General features: G+C 46.7%; 2 protein-coding genes across 2 annotated transcripts; both read left to right on the top strand.

The window, feature by feature from the left end:
- The first annotated feature begins 2,578 nt into the window (after positions 1-2,578).
- Positions 2,579-4,666, top strand: LOC126022156 (apolipoprotein F-like). The gene is made up of 2 exons (XM_049783003.1): positions 2,579-2,595; positions 3,783-4,666. The coding sequence occupies exons 1-2, from the start codon at positions 2,579-2,581 to the stop codon at positions 4,630-4,632; spliced, it is 867 nt and encodes a 288-aa protein (XP_049638960.1). The 3' UTR covers positions 4,633-4,666.
- A 9,486-nt stretch (positions 4,667-14,152) lies between these two features.
- On the top strand, positions 14,153-15,226 carry LOC126022155 (apolipoprotein F-like). The gene is made up of 2 exons (XM_049783002.1): positions 14,153-14,160; positions 14,343-15,226. Exons 1-2 carry the CDS (start codon positions 14,153-14,155, stop codon positions 15,190-15,192), a joined length of 858 nt encoding a protein of 285 aa, XP_049638959.1. The 3' UTR covers positions 15,193-15,226.
- The last annotated feature ends 1,210 nt before the right edge of the window (positions 15,227-16,436 follow it).

The following is a 16,436-nucleotide window of genomic DNA, read 5'->3' as shown; positions in this document are numbered from 1 at the left end:
GCGATTTCTGAGCGCAGAGCCAGGGGTAACCCCTGAGCACTGTCGGGTGTGACCCCCCACCAAAAAAAGAAAAAAATAAATAAATGAGAGGGGCTGGAGAGATAGCACAGCGGCGTTTGCCTTGCCAGCAGCCGATCCAGGACCTAAGGTGGTTGGTTCGAATCCCGGTGTCCCATATGGTCCCCTGTGCCTGCAAGGATCTATTTCTGAGCAGATAACCAGGAGTAAGCCCTGAGCACTGCTGGGTGTGGTTCAGAAACAAAAAAAAAAAAAAGAAGAAGAAGAAGAAGAAGAAGAAAAAGAAATGGGAGGTGAGAGGCAGAGAGGTAGTACGGGAGGAAAGGCATTGACCATTGACCTTACTTGCCACTGAAATGTTCATGACTAGTTAAGACAAATGCATGCTCTTTATTTCCCCACCCAGGACTATAACACACACGTTACTAGTGTCATCTTTGTTCCTCTCCACGTAGTATCTCTCAATCCCTATTTCTTTTATTTTTCTTTTATTATTATGATTTATGTTTACTTTTGCTGTGCAGAAATCAGACCTAGAGCCTCACGTGTTAAGCATGTGCTCTATAGCTGAGCAAGAACTGATCCTCCTGTTTCTATTTCTTTTTTTTTTTTTTTTTTTTTTTGTGGTTTTTGGGTCACACCTGGCAGTGCTCAGGGGTTTTTCCTGGCTCCAGGATCAGAAATTGCTCCTGGCAGGCACGGAGGATCATATGGGATGCTGGGATTCGAACCGATGACCTCCTGCATGAAAGGCAAATGCCTTACCTCCATGCTATCTCTCCGGCCCCTCCTGTTTCTATTTCTAATTCCATTTAACCATTCTTTATTCCTTTACTTGGGGAGGGGGTGCAAAGGGAGATAGAACCCAGGACTCTGACATGCAAAGCATGCACTCCGGCCCTTAGAGTACTTTTCGTCAAAGTCTGTCATGTTGGCTCTCACTTAGAAGGACACCAGAACCTTCCATGGTGCAATAAAATTCTTGGGTGCTATTTGGGGCATTTCTGTTTGTTTACCTAAAGAAGATAAATTCCGGTGTTTGCCTTGCAAGCAGTCGATCCAGAACCTAAGGTGGTTGGTTCGAATCCCGGTGTCCCATATGGTCCCCCGTGGCTGCCAGGAGCTATTTCTGAGCAGACAGCCAGGAGTAACCCCTGAGCACCGCCGGGTGTGACCCAAAAACCAAAAAAAAAAAAAAAAAAAAAAAAAAAAGAAGATAGATTCCCAAAAGGAAACACAAAATAATTTTCCTCTTTTTCTTTTTTCATTTTGGTTTTTGGTCACACCCTATGATGACCAGGTTTACTCAGGCCTAGGGGCTCAGGAGTCACAGTTGGCAGGGCTCACAATACCAGGGAGTGTTAGGAACAGAATTGAGGTCCATTACATATAATATAAGCATCTGACTTGCATCTCTCTGACTCCTGACAATTTTTTCTTGAAAGGGGGCAGTAGGCCAATTAAGTTTGAGGATAAGGGGCCGGAGAGATAGCATGGAGGTAAAGCGTTTGCCTTGCATGCAGAAGGACGGTGGTTCGAATCCCGGCATCCCATATGGTCCCCTGAGCCTGCAAGGAGCAATTTCTGAGCGTAGATCCAGGAGTAACCCCTGAGCTGCCAGGTGTAACCCAAAAATGATATGTGTATTTTGTGTGTGTGTGTGTGTGTTTGTGTGTAGTTTATTTTAGTCACACCTAACTCAGTACTCAGTAATTGATCCCAAAAATGCTCTGGGTATCATGTAGTACCAGAGATCAAACAGAGGCCTCCTATAGGTAAAGTGTGAACTCAACCTCATGAACTATCTCTCTGGCTCTTGGTCTTCCATTTTCACTCTGAAATAATAAATAAGAGAAATAAGAGAGAATAATAGACATTGAATGTTTTCTGAGGGCTGGGGAGATATCTCAATCAACTGGGGTATATATCTGGCATGCCCCCAGAGGCCCTTGGCAACACATTTTTTTCTGAGTACTACTGGTATAGCCCTGGTGGTCCTCAGCCTATTGGGGAAATTCTCTCCTCTTTAAAATAAATCAAAACAAAAGCCCAACTTTTCTTGATCCTGGGGTTTCCAAGCTTCTATTGTGAGATACAGAGAAATTGTGTCAGGTGCATGTAAGAAATACCAAAGAGGGGCCCGAAGATATAGCATAGCGGTGTTTGCCTCGCAAGCAGCCGATCCAGGACCTAAGGTGGTTGGTTCAAATCCCGGTGTCCCATATGGTCCCCCGTGCCTGCCAGGAGCTATTTCTGAGCAGACAGCCAGGAGTAACCCCTGAGCACCGTCGGGTGTGGCCCAAAAACCAAAAAAAAAAAAAAAAAAAAAAAAGAGGGGCCCGGAGAGATAGCATAACGGTGTTTGCCTCGCAAGCAGCCGATCCAGGACCAAAGGTGGTTGGTTCGAATCCCGGTGTCCCATATGGTCCCCCGTGTCTGCCAGGAGCTATTTCTGAGCAGACAACCAGGAGTAACCATGAGCACCGCCGGGGTGTGGCCCAAAAACCAGAAAAAAAGAAAAAAGAAAGAAAGAAAGAAATACCAAAGAGGAGCCCGCGAGATGGCGCTAGAGATAAGGTGTCTGCCTTGCAAGCTCTAGTCAAGGAAGGACCACGGTTCGATCCCCTGGCGTCCCATATGGTCCCCCCAAGCCAGGGCCAATTTCTCAGCGCTTAGCCAGGAGTAACCCCTGAGCGTCAAACGGATGTGGCCCGAAAAAACAACAACAACAACAACAACAAAATAAATAAATAAATAAAAGAAATACCAAAGAACAGAGTCTGCAGTTTTGAGGCTGAGTGTGTGTGTGTGTGACAGAAACAAGGTTTGCACAGTCAGCACCAATAGACAAATGTTTGCAAAGATTATAGCTCTTACTGGTCATAGAGAGAGCAAGCAACTCCTTTGTTTCACAGGAGGCTGACATAACAGACTGAGGAGGAACTAAATTTATTGAGACTATTTCACTTCTTTTTTTGTTTGTTTGTTTTTTGTTTTTGTTTTTGTTTTTGGGCCATGCCCGGCAGCGCTCAGGGGTTCCTCCTGGCTCTAGGCTCAGAAATCGCTCCTGGAAGGCTCAGGGGACCATATGGGATGCTGTTATTCAAACCATCGTCCCTCTGCATGCAAGGCAAATGCCCCACCTCCATGATATCTCTCCGACCCCCCCCCCTTTTTTTTTCTTTTTGCTTTATTTTTTGGATCACACCTGGTGGTGCTGAGGAGTTACTTCCAGCTCTGTGCTCAGAAGTCACTCTTGGCAGGCTCAGGGACCATATAGGATACTGGGATTCGAACCAGGGTCTGTCCTGTATTGGCCACATGTGCTATTGCTCTGGCCCCCTACTTCACTTATTTTTGTTTGTTTGTTTCTTTTTGTTTTTTGGGCCACATCCATTTGACGCTCAGGGGATACTCCTGGCTAAGCACTCAAAAATCAACCCTGGCTTGGGGGGACCATATGGGACGCCAGGGGATCGAACCGCAGTCCTTCCTTGACTAGCGCTTGCAAGGCAGACACCTTACCTCTAGTGCCACCTCACCGCCCCCCCTATTTCACTTCTTAAGGACTCCATGCTGTGGTAATTTGACATTCCCCCTCCCTCCCACAAATAGGAGGAAATAAAACAGAGTCACTGGTGACCTAAACATGGCAAAGGCCAAGAGGGAACAACTGGGTTGCACTGACCTGTTTCTGAGACCTCAGCCCGGAAAGAAGAGAGGCATGGAGGAAGATGACATGCCTGAGTCCTGAGCTCTTTCAGGCCCAGAGAGTTAAGTAAATTGTTTGTATATTTACTGTTTCTCTTCTCTCTAGTGTATCCTGTGCCAGACATGTGTAGCATCAGCATCCTAACAATACCAGTTAAGCTACTTCTTTACTTCCTCCTGCTACACCCTGTGAATGCTGTTTCATATGGAAACCAGACAAAGGCCCGGATGCACCTTCCCTCATCCTTGGGATCTTTGTCACCTTCTTCAGACCTCTTGTCCTGCCACAACTTGCTCCCAAAATTCTTGCCTGGCTTCACCACCCTGGCCCCTCTGCCCAAATTCCTCATAGGCCTGTCATTTATGATGGCACTGGAGGAAGCTGGCTGTAAGGAGGATGCTCAAGCTCTACAGATTCAGCTCCACCGCCAGGGTGGTATAAAAGCTACACAGATCCTCACGAGACATCTCCAAGAGCTCCAGAAAGGCAGAAGCACTGGGAGAAGAGTGTCTGCAGAAACTCAGGCCTCTGCCCTGCTGCTGTTGGCTGAGCAGCAAGTAGGTCGTGACAGGGTTCGACGCTCTGTTTCCATGAAGAACTGTGAGTATGAGCAGGAGCAGAGAGTATACAGTAAAATCCAGATGTTTCCAGTGGTGGCTACCTTCTACAACCTGGGAACAGCTTTATATTATGCCACTCAGGACTGCTCAGACAAGGCCAAGGAGCGAGGAAAAGAGGGAGCAATTGATCTGGGTTATGACCTTCTGATGACAGCGACTGGAATGTCAGCAAGTGGCACAGGACTATTAATCAGCACTGCTCTTAAGCCTGCAGTGAAGGCAGGGGTCCATCGGCTGATCGGCAGTATGACAGGAGGCAAGACATCCTGGCTAGAGAGATAGCATGGAGAGAGGGTGTTTGCCTTACATGCAGGATGGTGGTTCGAATCCCAGCATCCCATATGGTCCCCTGAACCTGACAGGAGCAATTTCAGAGCGTAGAGCCAGGAGTAACCCCTGAGCACTGCCGGGTGTGAACCCCCCCCCCAAAAAAAAAAAGAAAGAAAGAAAGAAAGAAAGGCAAGACATCCTTCCCAGTGGCTAGAAGCACTTGTTGGGAGAACCTTAGATGTGAGTGATGTGTAAGAAACAACCACCATGGCCCCATTGGTGCCAGAAGGAACTTCAGATTTTTACTGGGTGTGGAACTTTGTCAAGAGCTAAGACTTTGGGAAAAGGAATCTTGGAATATAGCAGAAACACAGAATGAATAAATCTATTCTGACAAACTGTATATGCATGTTCAAATTTAAATTTCTGGCAAGGGAAATTCATACATGCTTTGCATATATGAAGTTCTGGGTTCATCTCCTGGCATTACATATATATCCACTACACAAACACACACATTAAACAAAAATGAAATCCTGATCTATTGGTGTCATTTTTGGGTAACACCTTGAAGTGTTCAGGGTTATTCTTGGTTTATTTCTTGAGGAGTCACTTCCCATGATGGAGAACAAGCAAGTTCAGGGGATCAAAGTTAGAGCTCCCACATTCTAACCCCCCACCCACCTTCTGCTAGTTCCCAGGATAAAGGGTGTTTGGGGAGGCATCCCTGTCTGTGCTCCTGGCTGCACACTCAAGGATCATTCCTGACTAGGACAACTATATAGGTTGCTGAGAATTCAACCTGGACACAGAAACCTTTGTTGTTTGAATCAAGAAAGGTAATGATATCGTAAAATGTAAAGTTTAAAATTAGAAGTCAGGTGGTGGAGTGATAGTACAGTGGGTAGGACACATGATTTGCATATTGCTGATCTAGATTCCATCCGCCACAACCTATATAGTTCCCCGAACACTGCCAAGAATAATCCCTAAGTGCAAGCCAGTAGCAAACTCTGAGAACCAACTGGGTGTTACCCAAAAACAAACACAAAACTGGAGTCTGGATTTGGATCCACTAATCCTTGATTAGTAATTAATTTCTCAAGCACATGCTTTGCACGTTGGAGGCTCTAGATTAGAGCTCCAGCATCCTACTGTTAAATGACAAGAGGGATCGAAAGCCATTGTACCCTTGCCTGGCATGCTGCAAACCGAACTTTGATCCATCCAGGGCACCACAGAGGGATCCCCTGAGCTGACCCGGACTGCTGGGTGTGGCCCCAGAAAGAAATAAGAGGAAAGAGGCAGGGAAAGGAAGCAATCTAAAGATCCTAGGACGGACCTGGGTTTGATCCCCAGCGTCCCATATAGGTCCCCCAATCCAGGAATGACTTCTGAGCACAAAGCCAAGAGTAACCCCTGAGCGTCACCGGGTGTGACCCAAAAACCCACCCCCCCCAAAAAAAAAGAAAGTGCTGAAAAGATGCTATGCATAGTTGTTTTTAGATTCAGCAAACTTATTTTCTTTTACTTTATAAATAATTTTAATTGAATCCCGATGAAATATAGTTAGAGTTGTTTCTGAGTTTCAGTCCTAAGTGTCGAAACCCACACTAGTGCATATTTTTTTTAAAAAATCAGCATTTAACACTATATTTTTATATTACATTAACTTAGTTTCACAGTATTTTTCTTTTATTTAAAATTTTTATTTATTGGGTCCGGAGAGATAGCACAGCGGTATTTGCCTTGCAAGCAGCCAATCCAGAACCTAAGGTGGTTGGTTCGAATCCCGGTGTCCCATATGGTCCCCCGTACCTGCCAGGAGCTATTTCTTTTTTTTTTTTTTTTTTTTTTTTGGTTTTTGGGCCACACCCGGCAGTGCTCAGGGGTTACTCCTGGCTGTCTGCTCAGAAATAGCTCCTGGCAGGCACGGGGGACCATACGGGACACCGGGATTTGAACCAACCACCTTTGGTCCTGGATCGGCTGCTTGCAAGGCAAACACCACTGTGCTATCTCTCCGGGCCCTGCCAGGAGCTATTTCTGAGCAGACAGCCAGGAGTAACCCATGAGCACTGCTGGGTGTGGCCCAAAAAACAAAACAAAAAAAATTATTTATACAATTTATTGTATACAATAAATTTTATTTATTTATTTATACAATTTTATTTCGTACATTTTTATTTATACAATTTATATTTTATAAATATAAAATGTATAATATTTATACAATTCGATTTTTATTTTATTTATAAAATTTTGTTTTAGTTTATATAAATTTATAAAATCTTATATAAAATTTGTAAAGTTTAAATATTTTCTATTTAAATTTTAAATATAAATTTTATATAAAATTTATCAAATTTTATATAAAATTTATCAAATTTTATATAAAATTTATCAAATTTTATATAAAATTTATCAAACTTTATATACTTTTATAAAATTCTATTTTATTTATACAATTTGATTACATGATTGCAGTTGGGTTTCAGTCCTATAAAGAACACTCCCCCTTCACCAGTGCAACATTCCCATCACCAATACCCCAAATTTCTCACCTCCCTAGCCCCCCCTAGAAAGCCTGCTACTATAGTTATGTTGTTGTTGTTGTTGTTTTCAAGACTTCAGCCCAACCCCTTCCTCTCCCTAATGTGGAAATTCCGATGCCACCCTCCACATTCCCAGGATCCCGGCCTAGTCTCAGGTGCAAAGGCTTCTCAGAAGTCAGTGATGCGCTTTGGCTCTTCCACTCTGGGGACGCCGCCCTCCCTCTGCGAGCCGGGGGCGTGGCTACAAAACTCCAGCCAATCGCTGAGGCCAGAGTGGCGACCACGCTCCTTATAGTCCCGCCACGTGCGAGGGGCGGAGCCGGTACCTATCCAATAGGAAGAGCCGAGCTCCGCACCTCCCAGAGAGGCGGGGCTCCCGCTTGAGGTGGCGGGGATCGCGGGCTCGGCCAAAAGCGAGGCTGCGGCTGGACTCCCAGGCGGCCCGCACTCCCTCCCGGACACCGGAGCGAGCCGAGGGGACGGAGACCCCAGCCAGGTACCCAGGGCGCATGCGCGGGGGGCTTGGACGGTGCTGGCAGCCTCTTTGCCCTGGGAGAACTAGGAGCTAGTTAGCTATCACCTGCTGCTTCCTGGAGCTCCTTGGGGCTCCCCAATTCTAACTCCTCCCTGACTAGAACCCCCTGGTGGCCTCGACATCCCAAACCTGGCTTCAGTGTCTTATGCATTTTACTCCCTCCCCCAAGGTGGGCCAGATTTTTAGCATGCATGTTAAAATGCAGAAAGCAGAAGTGCATGCGGGGTCAGTGCATACAGTTATAGTAAAGCCAAGATCCACCTGAACACTGAGCCCATCAGAGCCCCCCCTGAGCACCAAAGGTGTCACACCAACCCAAAAAACAAATCAATGAAAAATAAGGTGCCCCACCTGAGTTTGTTCCCCAGTATCCCCATCGAGCCCCCAGAGCACTGGCAGGACTGCTTCCTGAGCGCAGAGTGTGATGCAAAACAATCAAACAAAAAACACACAAGAAAAAGAATTCATTTCATAAAAGCTTGCCGAACATAAAAGTTAGGCCTAGAGAGCATACTTCTGATCCTATTGGCATTAAACACCACTGGGAATGATTCCAACCTTCATGCACTGCCTAGTGTGTCCCTATAAAACAAAGAAACAGTGACAGAGAGCTAGCACAAAAGTGACGGGCACTTAATCTCTTGTCTTTCACCTACCCAGGTTTGGTCGCCAGCACCACATATGGTCTTCTGAGCACCACCAGGAGTGATCCCAGAGCATTTTCAGGAGTTATCCCTGAGTGCAGAGCCAGGAATAACCCCTGAGCAGGTATGACCCAAAAAGCAACATTTTTAAAAAGGGGATCTGGGACCGGAGTGGTGGCGCAAGCCTGCGCTAGCCTAGGACAGACCACGGTTCAATCCCTGGCGTCCCATATGGCCCCCCAAGCCGAGAGCTATTTCTGAGCACATAGCCAGAAGTAACCCCTGAGCGTCACCGAGTGTGGCCCCCCCCCAAAAAATTAAAAAAATAAAAAGGGGCAAAAAATAACTAAAAAGAAATAAATAAAAATAAAAGGGGGTGTGTGCAACTGGTGAGTTAGTATAAGTAGTAAAGTGGATAGAGTGCTTGTCTTGCACTTGGCTGACCTGGATTCACTCATAGATGGCATTCATATGGTTCCCCCCAGCACCACTAGGATTGTTTCTTGAGTTCATATCCAGGAGTAACCACTGATCATTACTAGGTGTGGTCCCTCCTCCCCCCCAAAAAAGAGATGAGTGGAAAAAGAAATTGTGGTATATTGAGCTGCAGAGATATAGGGAGGTTAAGGGATTTGCCTTGCATGCAATTGACCCTGTTTTTTTTTTGTTTGTTTGTTTGTTTTGGGCCACACCCGGCAGAGCTCAGGGGTTACTCCTGGCTGTCTGCTCAGAAGTAGTTCCTGGCAGGCACGGGGGACCACATGGGACACCGGGATTCGAACCAACCACCTTTGGTCCTGGATCGGCTGCTTGCAAGGCAAACTCCGCTGTGCTATCTCTCCGGGCCCTGACCCTGGTTTTAATCTCTGGCACTAGGGGCCGAAGCATTAGCATATCCCACATGGTCCCCTGAGCCTGCCAGGAGTAACTGCTGAGTATAGAGCCAGGAGAAACCCCTGATGCCTTCAGGTGTTACCCAAAAACAAACAAAACAATCTCTTGCACTACATATGGTTTCCTGAGTGCTACTATATATGCAAAAAATAAAAAGAGGGATGGAGCAGTAGTTATAGTATAGCAGATAGGGAGTTTGCCTTGCATGCGCCTGACCTGGATTTGATCCTCAGCATCCTATATGATCCCCCCAGTACACCAAGATAATTCCTGAGCACAGAACCAGGAATAACCCCTGAGTACCAACAGGTGTGGCTCAAAAACAGGAGGCTGAAGCAGTAGCACAGAGGTTAGGGTGCTGGCCTTGTATATGGCCAATTTAGGTTCAATCCTCGGCATCCTGTATAGTCCTGTGCACCTACCAGGAGCGATTTCTGAATGCAGAGCCAGGAGTAACCCCTGAGTGCCGCCGGGTGTGACCCAAAAGTCCCCCCACCCTGCCAAAAAAAAGAAAGCGGGGTCCAAAGAGATAGTACAGCAGGTAAGGTGCTTGCCTTGCACTTCGCCAACCTGGGTTTGATCCTCGGCATCCCTTATGTCTATCTCCTAGGCACCACCATGAGTGATTCCTGAGCACAATGCCAGGAATAACCTTGGAGCATTGCCAGATGGAATAATAATAATAATAATAATAATAATAATAATAGTTGTTGTTGTTGTTGTGTTTGTAAACATTTTTATGGGATTGTTATGCTACTGACCCTACCCTGATAGTGATTGTGCCCTACCCTAGGGTGTGACCTGGCACTCTGCTCCCACCCTAGAGTAGTACCTGATTCTGATCCCACCCTAGGGTGGTACCTGATTCTGCTCCCACCATTGGAAGGTGAGGGGCTTTTTTCCTGGGGCCTATTCTTAGGCCTTTTGGCTTCGGCCTCTTCACGAAATAAAGAGCTGTTTTCTTCGGAAGCCTGACTGCCTGTTGGCTTTCTTCCCACGGCATTCACCTCAGAACTGCCGGCTGAATAGGGTAACAGACGCGGGGTCCCAGCTGGAGGAGAAAGGTCTCATCCTCCATCCCTCCATCAGTCAACCTCATCAGGGGCTGATTTGCAACAATAATTATAATAAAAGAAAAAATATTTGGGGCCGGAGAGATAGCATGGAGGTGAGGCATTTGCCTTTCATGCAGAGGGAAGGTGGTTCGAATCCCAGCATTCCATATGGTCCCCTGTGCCTGCCAAAGGCGATTTCTGAGCATTGAGCCAGGGGTGTGACTGAGCACTGTTGGGTGTGACCCCACCCAAAAAAAAAGAAAAAAAAAGAAATGAGAGGGGCTGGAGAGATAGCACATCAGTGTTTGCCTTGCAAGCAGCTGATCCAGGACTTAAGGTGGTTGGTTCGAATCCCGGCGTCCCATATGGTCCCCTGAGCCTGCCAGGAGCTATTTCTGAGTAGATAGCCTGGAGTAAGCCCTGAGCACCACCGGGTGTGGCCCAAAAAACAAAAAAGAAAGGAAAAAAAAAGAAATGGGAGATGAGAGGCAGAGGTAGTACAGGAGGAATGGCACTGACCTTATTTGCCACTGAAATGTTCAGGACTAGTTAAAACAAATGCATGCTCTTTATTTCCCCACCCAGGACTATAACACACACGTTACTAGTGTCATCTTTGTTCCTCTCCACGTAGTATCTCTCAATCCCTATTTCTTTTATTTTTCTTTTTTTTATTATGATTTATGTTTACTTTTGCTGTGCAGAAATCAGACCTAGAGCCTCACGTGTTAAGCATGTGCTCTATAGCTGAGCAAGAACTGATCCTCCTGTTTCTATTTCTAATTCCATTTAACCATTCTTTATTCCTTTACTTGGGGAGGGGGTGCAAAGGGAGATAGAACCCAGGACTCTGACATGCAAAGCATGCACTCCGGCCCTTAGAGTACTTTTCGTCAAAGTCTGTCATGTTGGCTCCCACTTAGAAGGACACCAGAACCTTCCATGGTGCAATAAAATCCTTGAGTGCTATTTGGGGCATTTCTGTTTGTTTACCTAATGAAGATAGATTCCCAAAAGGAAACACAAAATAATTTTCCTCTTTTTCTTTTTTCATTTTGGTTTTTGGTCACACCCTATGATGACCAGGTTTACCCTGGCCTAGGGGCTCAGGAGTCACAGTTGGCAGGGCTCACAATACCAGGGAGTGTTAGGAACAGAATTGAGGTCCATTACATATAATATAAGCATCTGACTTGCATCTCTCTGACTCCTGACAATTTTTTCCTGAAAGGGGGCAGTAGGCCAATTAAGTTTGAGGATTAGGGGCCGGGCGGTGGCGCAAGAGGTAAGGTGCCTGCCTTGCCTGCGCTAGCCTTGGACGGACCGCGGTTCGATCCCCCGGTGTCCCATATGGTCCCCCAAGCCAGGAGCGACTTCTGAGCACATAGCCAGGAGTAACCCCTGAGCGTTACCGGGTGTGGCCCAAAAACCAAAAAAAAAAAAAAAAAAAAAAAAAAGTTTGAGGATTAGGGGCCGGAGAGATAGCATGGAGGTAAAGCGTTTGCCTTGCATGCAGAAGGACGGTGGTTTGAATCCCGGCATCCCATATGGTCCCCTTGCCTGCCAGGAGCAATTTCTGAGCGTAGAGCCAGAAGTAACCCCTGAGCTGCCGGGTGTAACCCAAAAGTGATATGTGTATTTTGAGTGCGTACGTGTATGTGTGTGTGTGTGTGTGTGTGTGTGTGTGTGTGTGTGTGTGTGTGTGTGTAGTTTATTTTAGTCACACCTAACTCAGTACTCAGTAATTGATCCCAACAATGCTCTGGGTATCATGTAGTACCAGAGATCAAACGGAGGCCTCCTATAGGTAAAGTGTGAACTGAACCTCATGAACTATCTCTCTAGCTCTTGGTCTTTCATTTTTAATCGCATTTGTGTGAGTGTGTGTGTGTGTGTGTGTGTGTGTGTCTGTGTGTGTGTGTGTGTGTGGTTTTTGGGTCACATCCGGCAGTGCTCAGGGGTTATTCCTGGCTCTAGGCTCAGAAATTGCTCCTGGCAGGCACGGGGGACCATATGGGACACCGGAATTTGAACCGATGACCTCCTACATGAAAGGCAAACGCCTTACCTCCATGCTATCTCTCCGGGCCCGGTCTTCCGTTTTTTTTTTTGTTTTGTTTTGTTTTTTAAGTTTTTGGGCCACACCCGGCAGTGCTCAGGGGTGACTCCTGGCTGTCTGCTCAGATATAGCTCCTGGCAGGCACGGGGGACCATATGGGACACCGGGATTCGAACCAACCACCTTTGGTCCTGGATCGGCTGCTTGCAAGGCAAACACCACTGTGCTATCTCTCCGGGCCCCCGGTTCCATTTTTAATCTGAAATAATAAATAAGAGAAATAAGAGAGAATAATAGACATTGAATGTTTTCTGAGGGCTTGGGAGATATCTCAATCAACTGGGGTATATACCTGGCATGCCCCCAGGGGCCCTTGGCAACACAGTTTTTTCTGAGTACTACTGGTATAGCGGTATAGCCTGGTGGTCCTCAACCTATTGGGGAAATTCTCTCCGCTTTAGAAGAAATCAAAACAAAAGCCCAGCTTTTCTTGATCCTGGGGTTTCCCAGCTTCTATTGTGAGATACAGAGAAATTGTGTCAGGTGCATGTAAGAAATACTAAAGAGGGGCCCGGAGAGATAGCATAGCGGTGTTTGCCTTGCAAGCAGTCGATCCAGGACCTAAGGTGGTTGGTTCAAATCCCAGTGTCTCATATGGTCCCCCATGCCTGCCAGGAGCTATTTCTGAGCAGACAGCCAGGAGTAACCCCTGAGCACCGTCGGGTGTGGCCTAAAAACCAAAAAAAAAAGAAGGAAGGAAGGAAGGAAGACCAAAGAGGAACCGGCGAGATGGCGCTAGAGATAAGGTGTCTGCCTTCCAAGCTCTAGTCAAGGAAGGACCGTGGTTCGATCCCCTGGCGTCCCATATGGTACCCCCTAGCCAGGGCCAATTTCTCAGCGCTTAGCCAGGAGTAACCCCTGAGCGTCAAACGGATGTGGCCCTAAAAAACAACAACAACAACAACAACAAAATAAATAAATAAAAGAAATACCAAAGAACAGAGTCTGCAGTTTTGAGGCTGAGTGTGTGTGTGTGTGACAGAAACAAGGTTTGCACAGTCAGCACCAATAGACAAATGTTTGCAAAGATTATAGCTCTTACTGGTCATAGAGAGAGCAAGCAACTCCTTTGTTTCACAGGAGGCTGACATAACAGACTGAGGAGGAACTAAATTTATTGAGACTATTTCACTTCTTTTTTTTTGTTTTTTGTTTTTGTTTGTTTTTGTTTTTGGGCCAAGCTCGGTAGTGCTCAGGGGTTCCTCCTGGCTCTACGCTCAGAAATCGCTCCTGGAAGGCTCAGGGGACCATATGGGATGCTGTTATTCAAACCATCGTCCCTCTGCATGCAAGACAAATGCACAACCTTCATGATATCTCTGTGACCCCCCCCCCCTTTTTTTTCTTTTTTCTTTTGGTTTTTGGATCACACCTGGTGGTGCCGAGGAGTTACTTCCAGCTCTCTGCTCAGAAGTCGCTCTTGGCAGGCTCGGGGACCATATAGGATACTGGGATTCGAACCAGGGTCTGTCCTGTATTGGCCACATGTGCTATTGCTCTGGCCCCCTACTTCACTTATTTTTTTTTTGTTTTGTTTTTTTGGGCCACATCCGTTTGACGCTCAGGGGATACTCCTGGCTAAGCACTCAGAAATCGCCCCTGGCTTGGGGGAACCATATGGGACGCCAGGGGATTGAACCACAGTCCTTCCTTGACTAGCGCTTGCAAGGCAGACACCTTACCTCTAGTGCCACCTCACCGCCCCCCCTATTTCACTTCTTAAGGACTCCATGCTGTGGTAATTTGACATTCCCCCTCCCTCCCACAAATAGGAGGAAATAAAACAGAGTCACTGGTGACCTAAACATGGCAAAGGCCAAGAGGGAACAACTGGTTGCACTGACCTGTTTCTGAGACCTCAGCCCGGAAAGAAGAGAGGCATGGAGGAAGATGACATGCCTGAGTCCTGGGCTCTTTCAGGCCCAGAGAGTTAAGTGAATTGTTTGTATATTTACTATTTCTCTTCTCTCTAGTGTATCCTGTGCCAGACATGTGTAGCATCAGCATCCTAACAATACCAGTTAAGCTACTTCTTTACTTCCTCCTGCTACACCCTGTGAATGCTGTTTCATATGGAAACCAGACAAAGGCCCGGATGCACCTTCCCTCATCCTTGGGATCTTTGTCACCTTCTTCAGACCTCTTGTCCTGCCACAACTTGCTCCCAAAATTCTTGCCTGGCTTCACCACCCTGGCCCCTCTGCCCAAATTCCTCATAGGCCTGTCATTTATGATGGCACTGGAGGAAGCTGGCTGTAAGGAGGATGCTCAAGCTCTACAGATTCAGCTCCACCGCCAGGGTGGTATAAAAGCTACACAGATCCTCACGAGACATCTCCAAGAGCTCCAGAAAGGCAGAAGCACTGGGAGAAGAGTGTCTGCAGAAACTCAGGCCTCTGCCCTGCTGCTGTTGGCTGAGCAGCAAGTAGGTCGTGACAGGGTTCGACGCTCTGTTTCCATGAAGAACTGTGAGTATGAGCAGGAACAGGAAGTATACAGTAAAATCCAGATGGTTCCAGTGGTGGCTACCTTCTACAACCTGGGAACAGCTTTATATTATGCCACTCAGGACTGCTCAGACAAGGCCAAGGAGCGAGGAAAAGAGGGAGCAATTGATCTGGGTTATGACCTTCTGATGGTAGTGACTGGAATTTCAGCAAGTGGCACAGGACTATTAATCAGCACTGCTCTTCAGCCTGCAGTGAAGGCAGGGGTCAATCAGCTGATCGGCAGTATGACAGGAGGCAAGACATCCTGGCTGGAGAGATAGCATGGAGAGAGGGTGTTTGCCTTACATGCAGGATGGTGGTTCGAATCCCAGCATCCCATATGGTCCCCTGAACCTGACAGGAGCAATTTCAGAGCGTAGAGCCAGGAGTAACCCCTGAGCACTGCCGGGTGTGAACCCCCCCCCCAAAAAAAAAAAAAAGAAAGAAAGGCAAGACATCCTTCCCAGTGGCTAGAAGCACTTGTTGGGAGAACCTTAGATGTGAGTGATGTGTAAGAAACAACCACCATGGCCCCATTGGTGCCAGAAGGAACTTCAGATTTTTACTGGGTGTGGAACTTTGTCAAGAGCTAAGACTTTGGGAAAAGGAATCTTGGAATATAGCAGAAACACAGAATGAATAAATCTATTCTGACAAACTGTATATGCATGTTCAAAATTTAAATTTCTGGCAAGGGAAATTCATACATGCTTTGCATATATGAAGTTCTGGGTTCATCTCCTGGCATTACATATATATCCACTACACAAACACACACATTAAATTAAACAAAAATGAAATCCTGATCTATTGATGTCATTTTTGGTAACACCTTGAAGTGTTCAGGGTTATTCTTGGTTTATTTCTTTTCCTTTTTTTTTTTTTTTTTTTTGGTTTTATTGGGCCACACCCGGTGTTGCTCAGGGGTTACTCCTGGCTGTCTGCTCAGAAGTAGCTCCTGGCAGGCACGGGGGACCATATGGGACACCGTGATTCGAACCAACCACCTTTGGTTCTGGATCGGCTGCTTGCAAGGCAAACACCGCTGTGCTATCTCTCCGGGCCCCTTGGTTTATTTCTTTTTTTTTTTTTGTTTTGTTTTTTTTGTTTTTGGGCCACACCCAGTAACGCTCAGGGGTTACTACTGGCTATGTGCTCAGAAGTTGCTCCTGGCTTGGGGGACCATATGGGACACCGGGGGATCGAACCGCGGTCCATCCAAGGCTAGCGCAGGCAAGGCAGGCACCTTACCTTTAGCGCCACCGCCCGGCCCCTTGGTTTATTTCTTGAGGAGTCACTTCCCATGATGGAGAACAAGCAAGTTCAGGGGATCAAAGTCAGAGCTCCCACATGCTAACCCCCCACCCACCTTCTGCTAGTTCCCAGGATAAAGGGTGTTTGGGGAGGCATCCCTGTCTGTGCTCCTGGCTCCACACTCAAGGATCATTCCTGACTAGGACAACTATATAGGTTGCTGAGAATTCAACCTGGACACAGAAACCTCTGTTGTTTGAATCAAGAAAGG

The sequence above is a fragment of the Suncus etruscus genome, chromosome 11 (genome assembly GCF_024139225.1).
Source record: "Suncus etruscus isolate mSunEtr1 chromosome 11, mSunEtr1.pri.cur, whole genome shotgun sequence".
Taxonomy (NCBI): Eukaryota; Metazoa; Chordata; class Mammalia; order Eulipotyphla; family Soricidae; genus Suncus; species Suncus etruscus.
The sequence above is the reverse complement of the archived record's forward strand: the minus strand, read 5'-3'. Positions and strand labels throughout refer to the sequence as shown.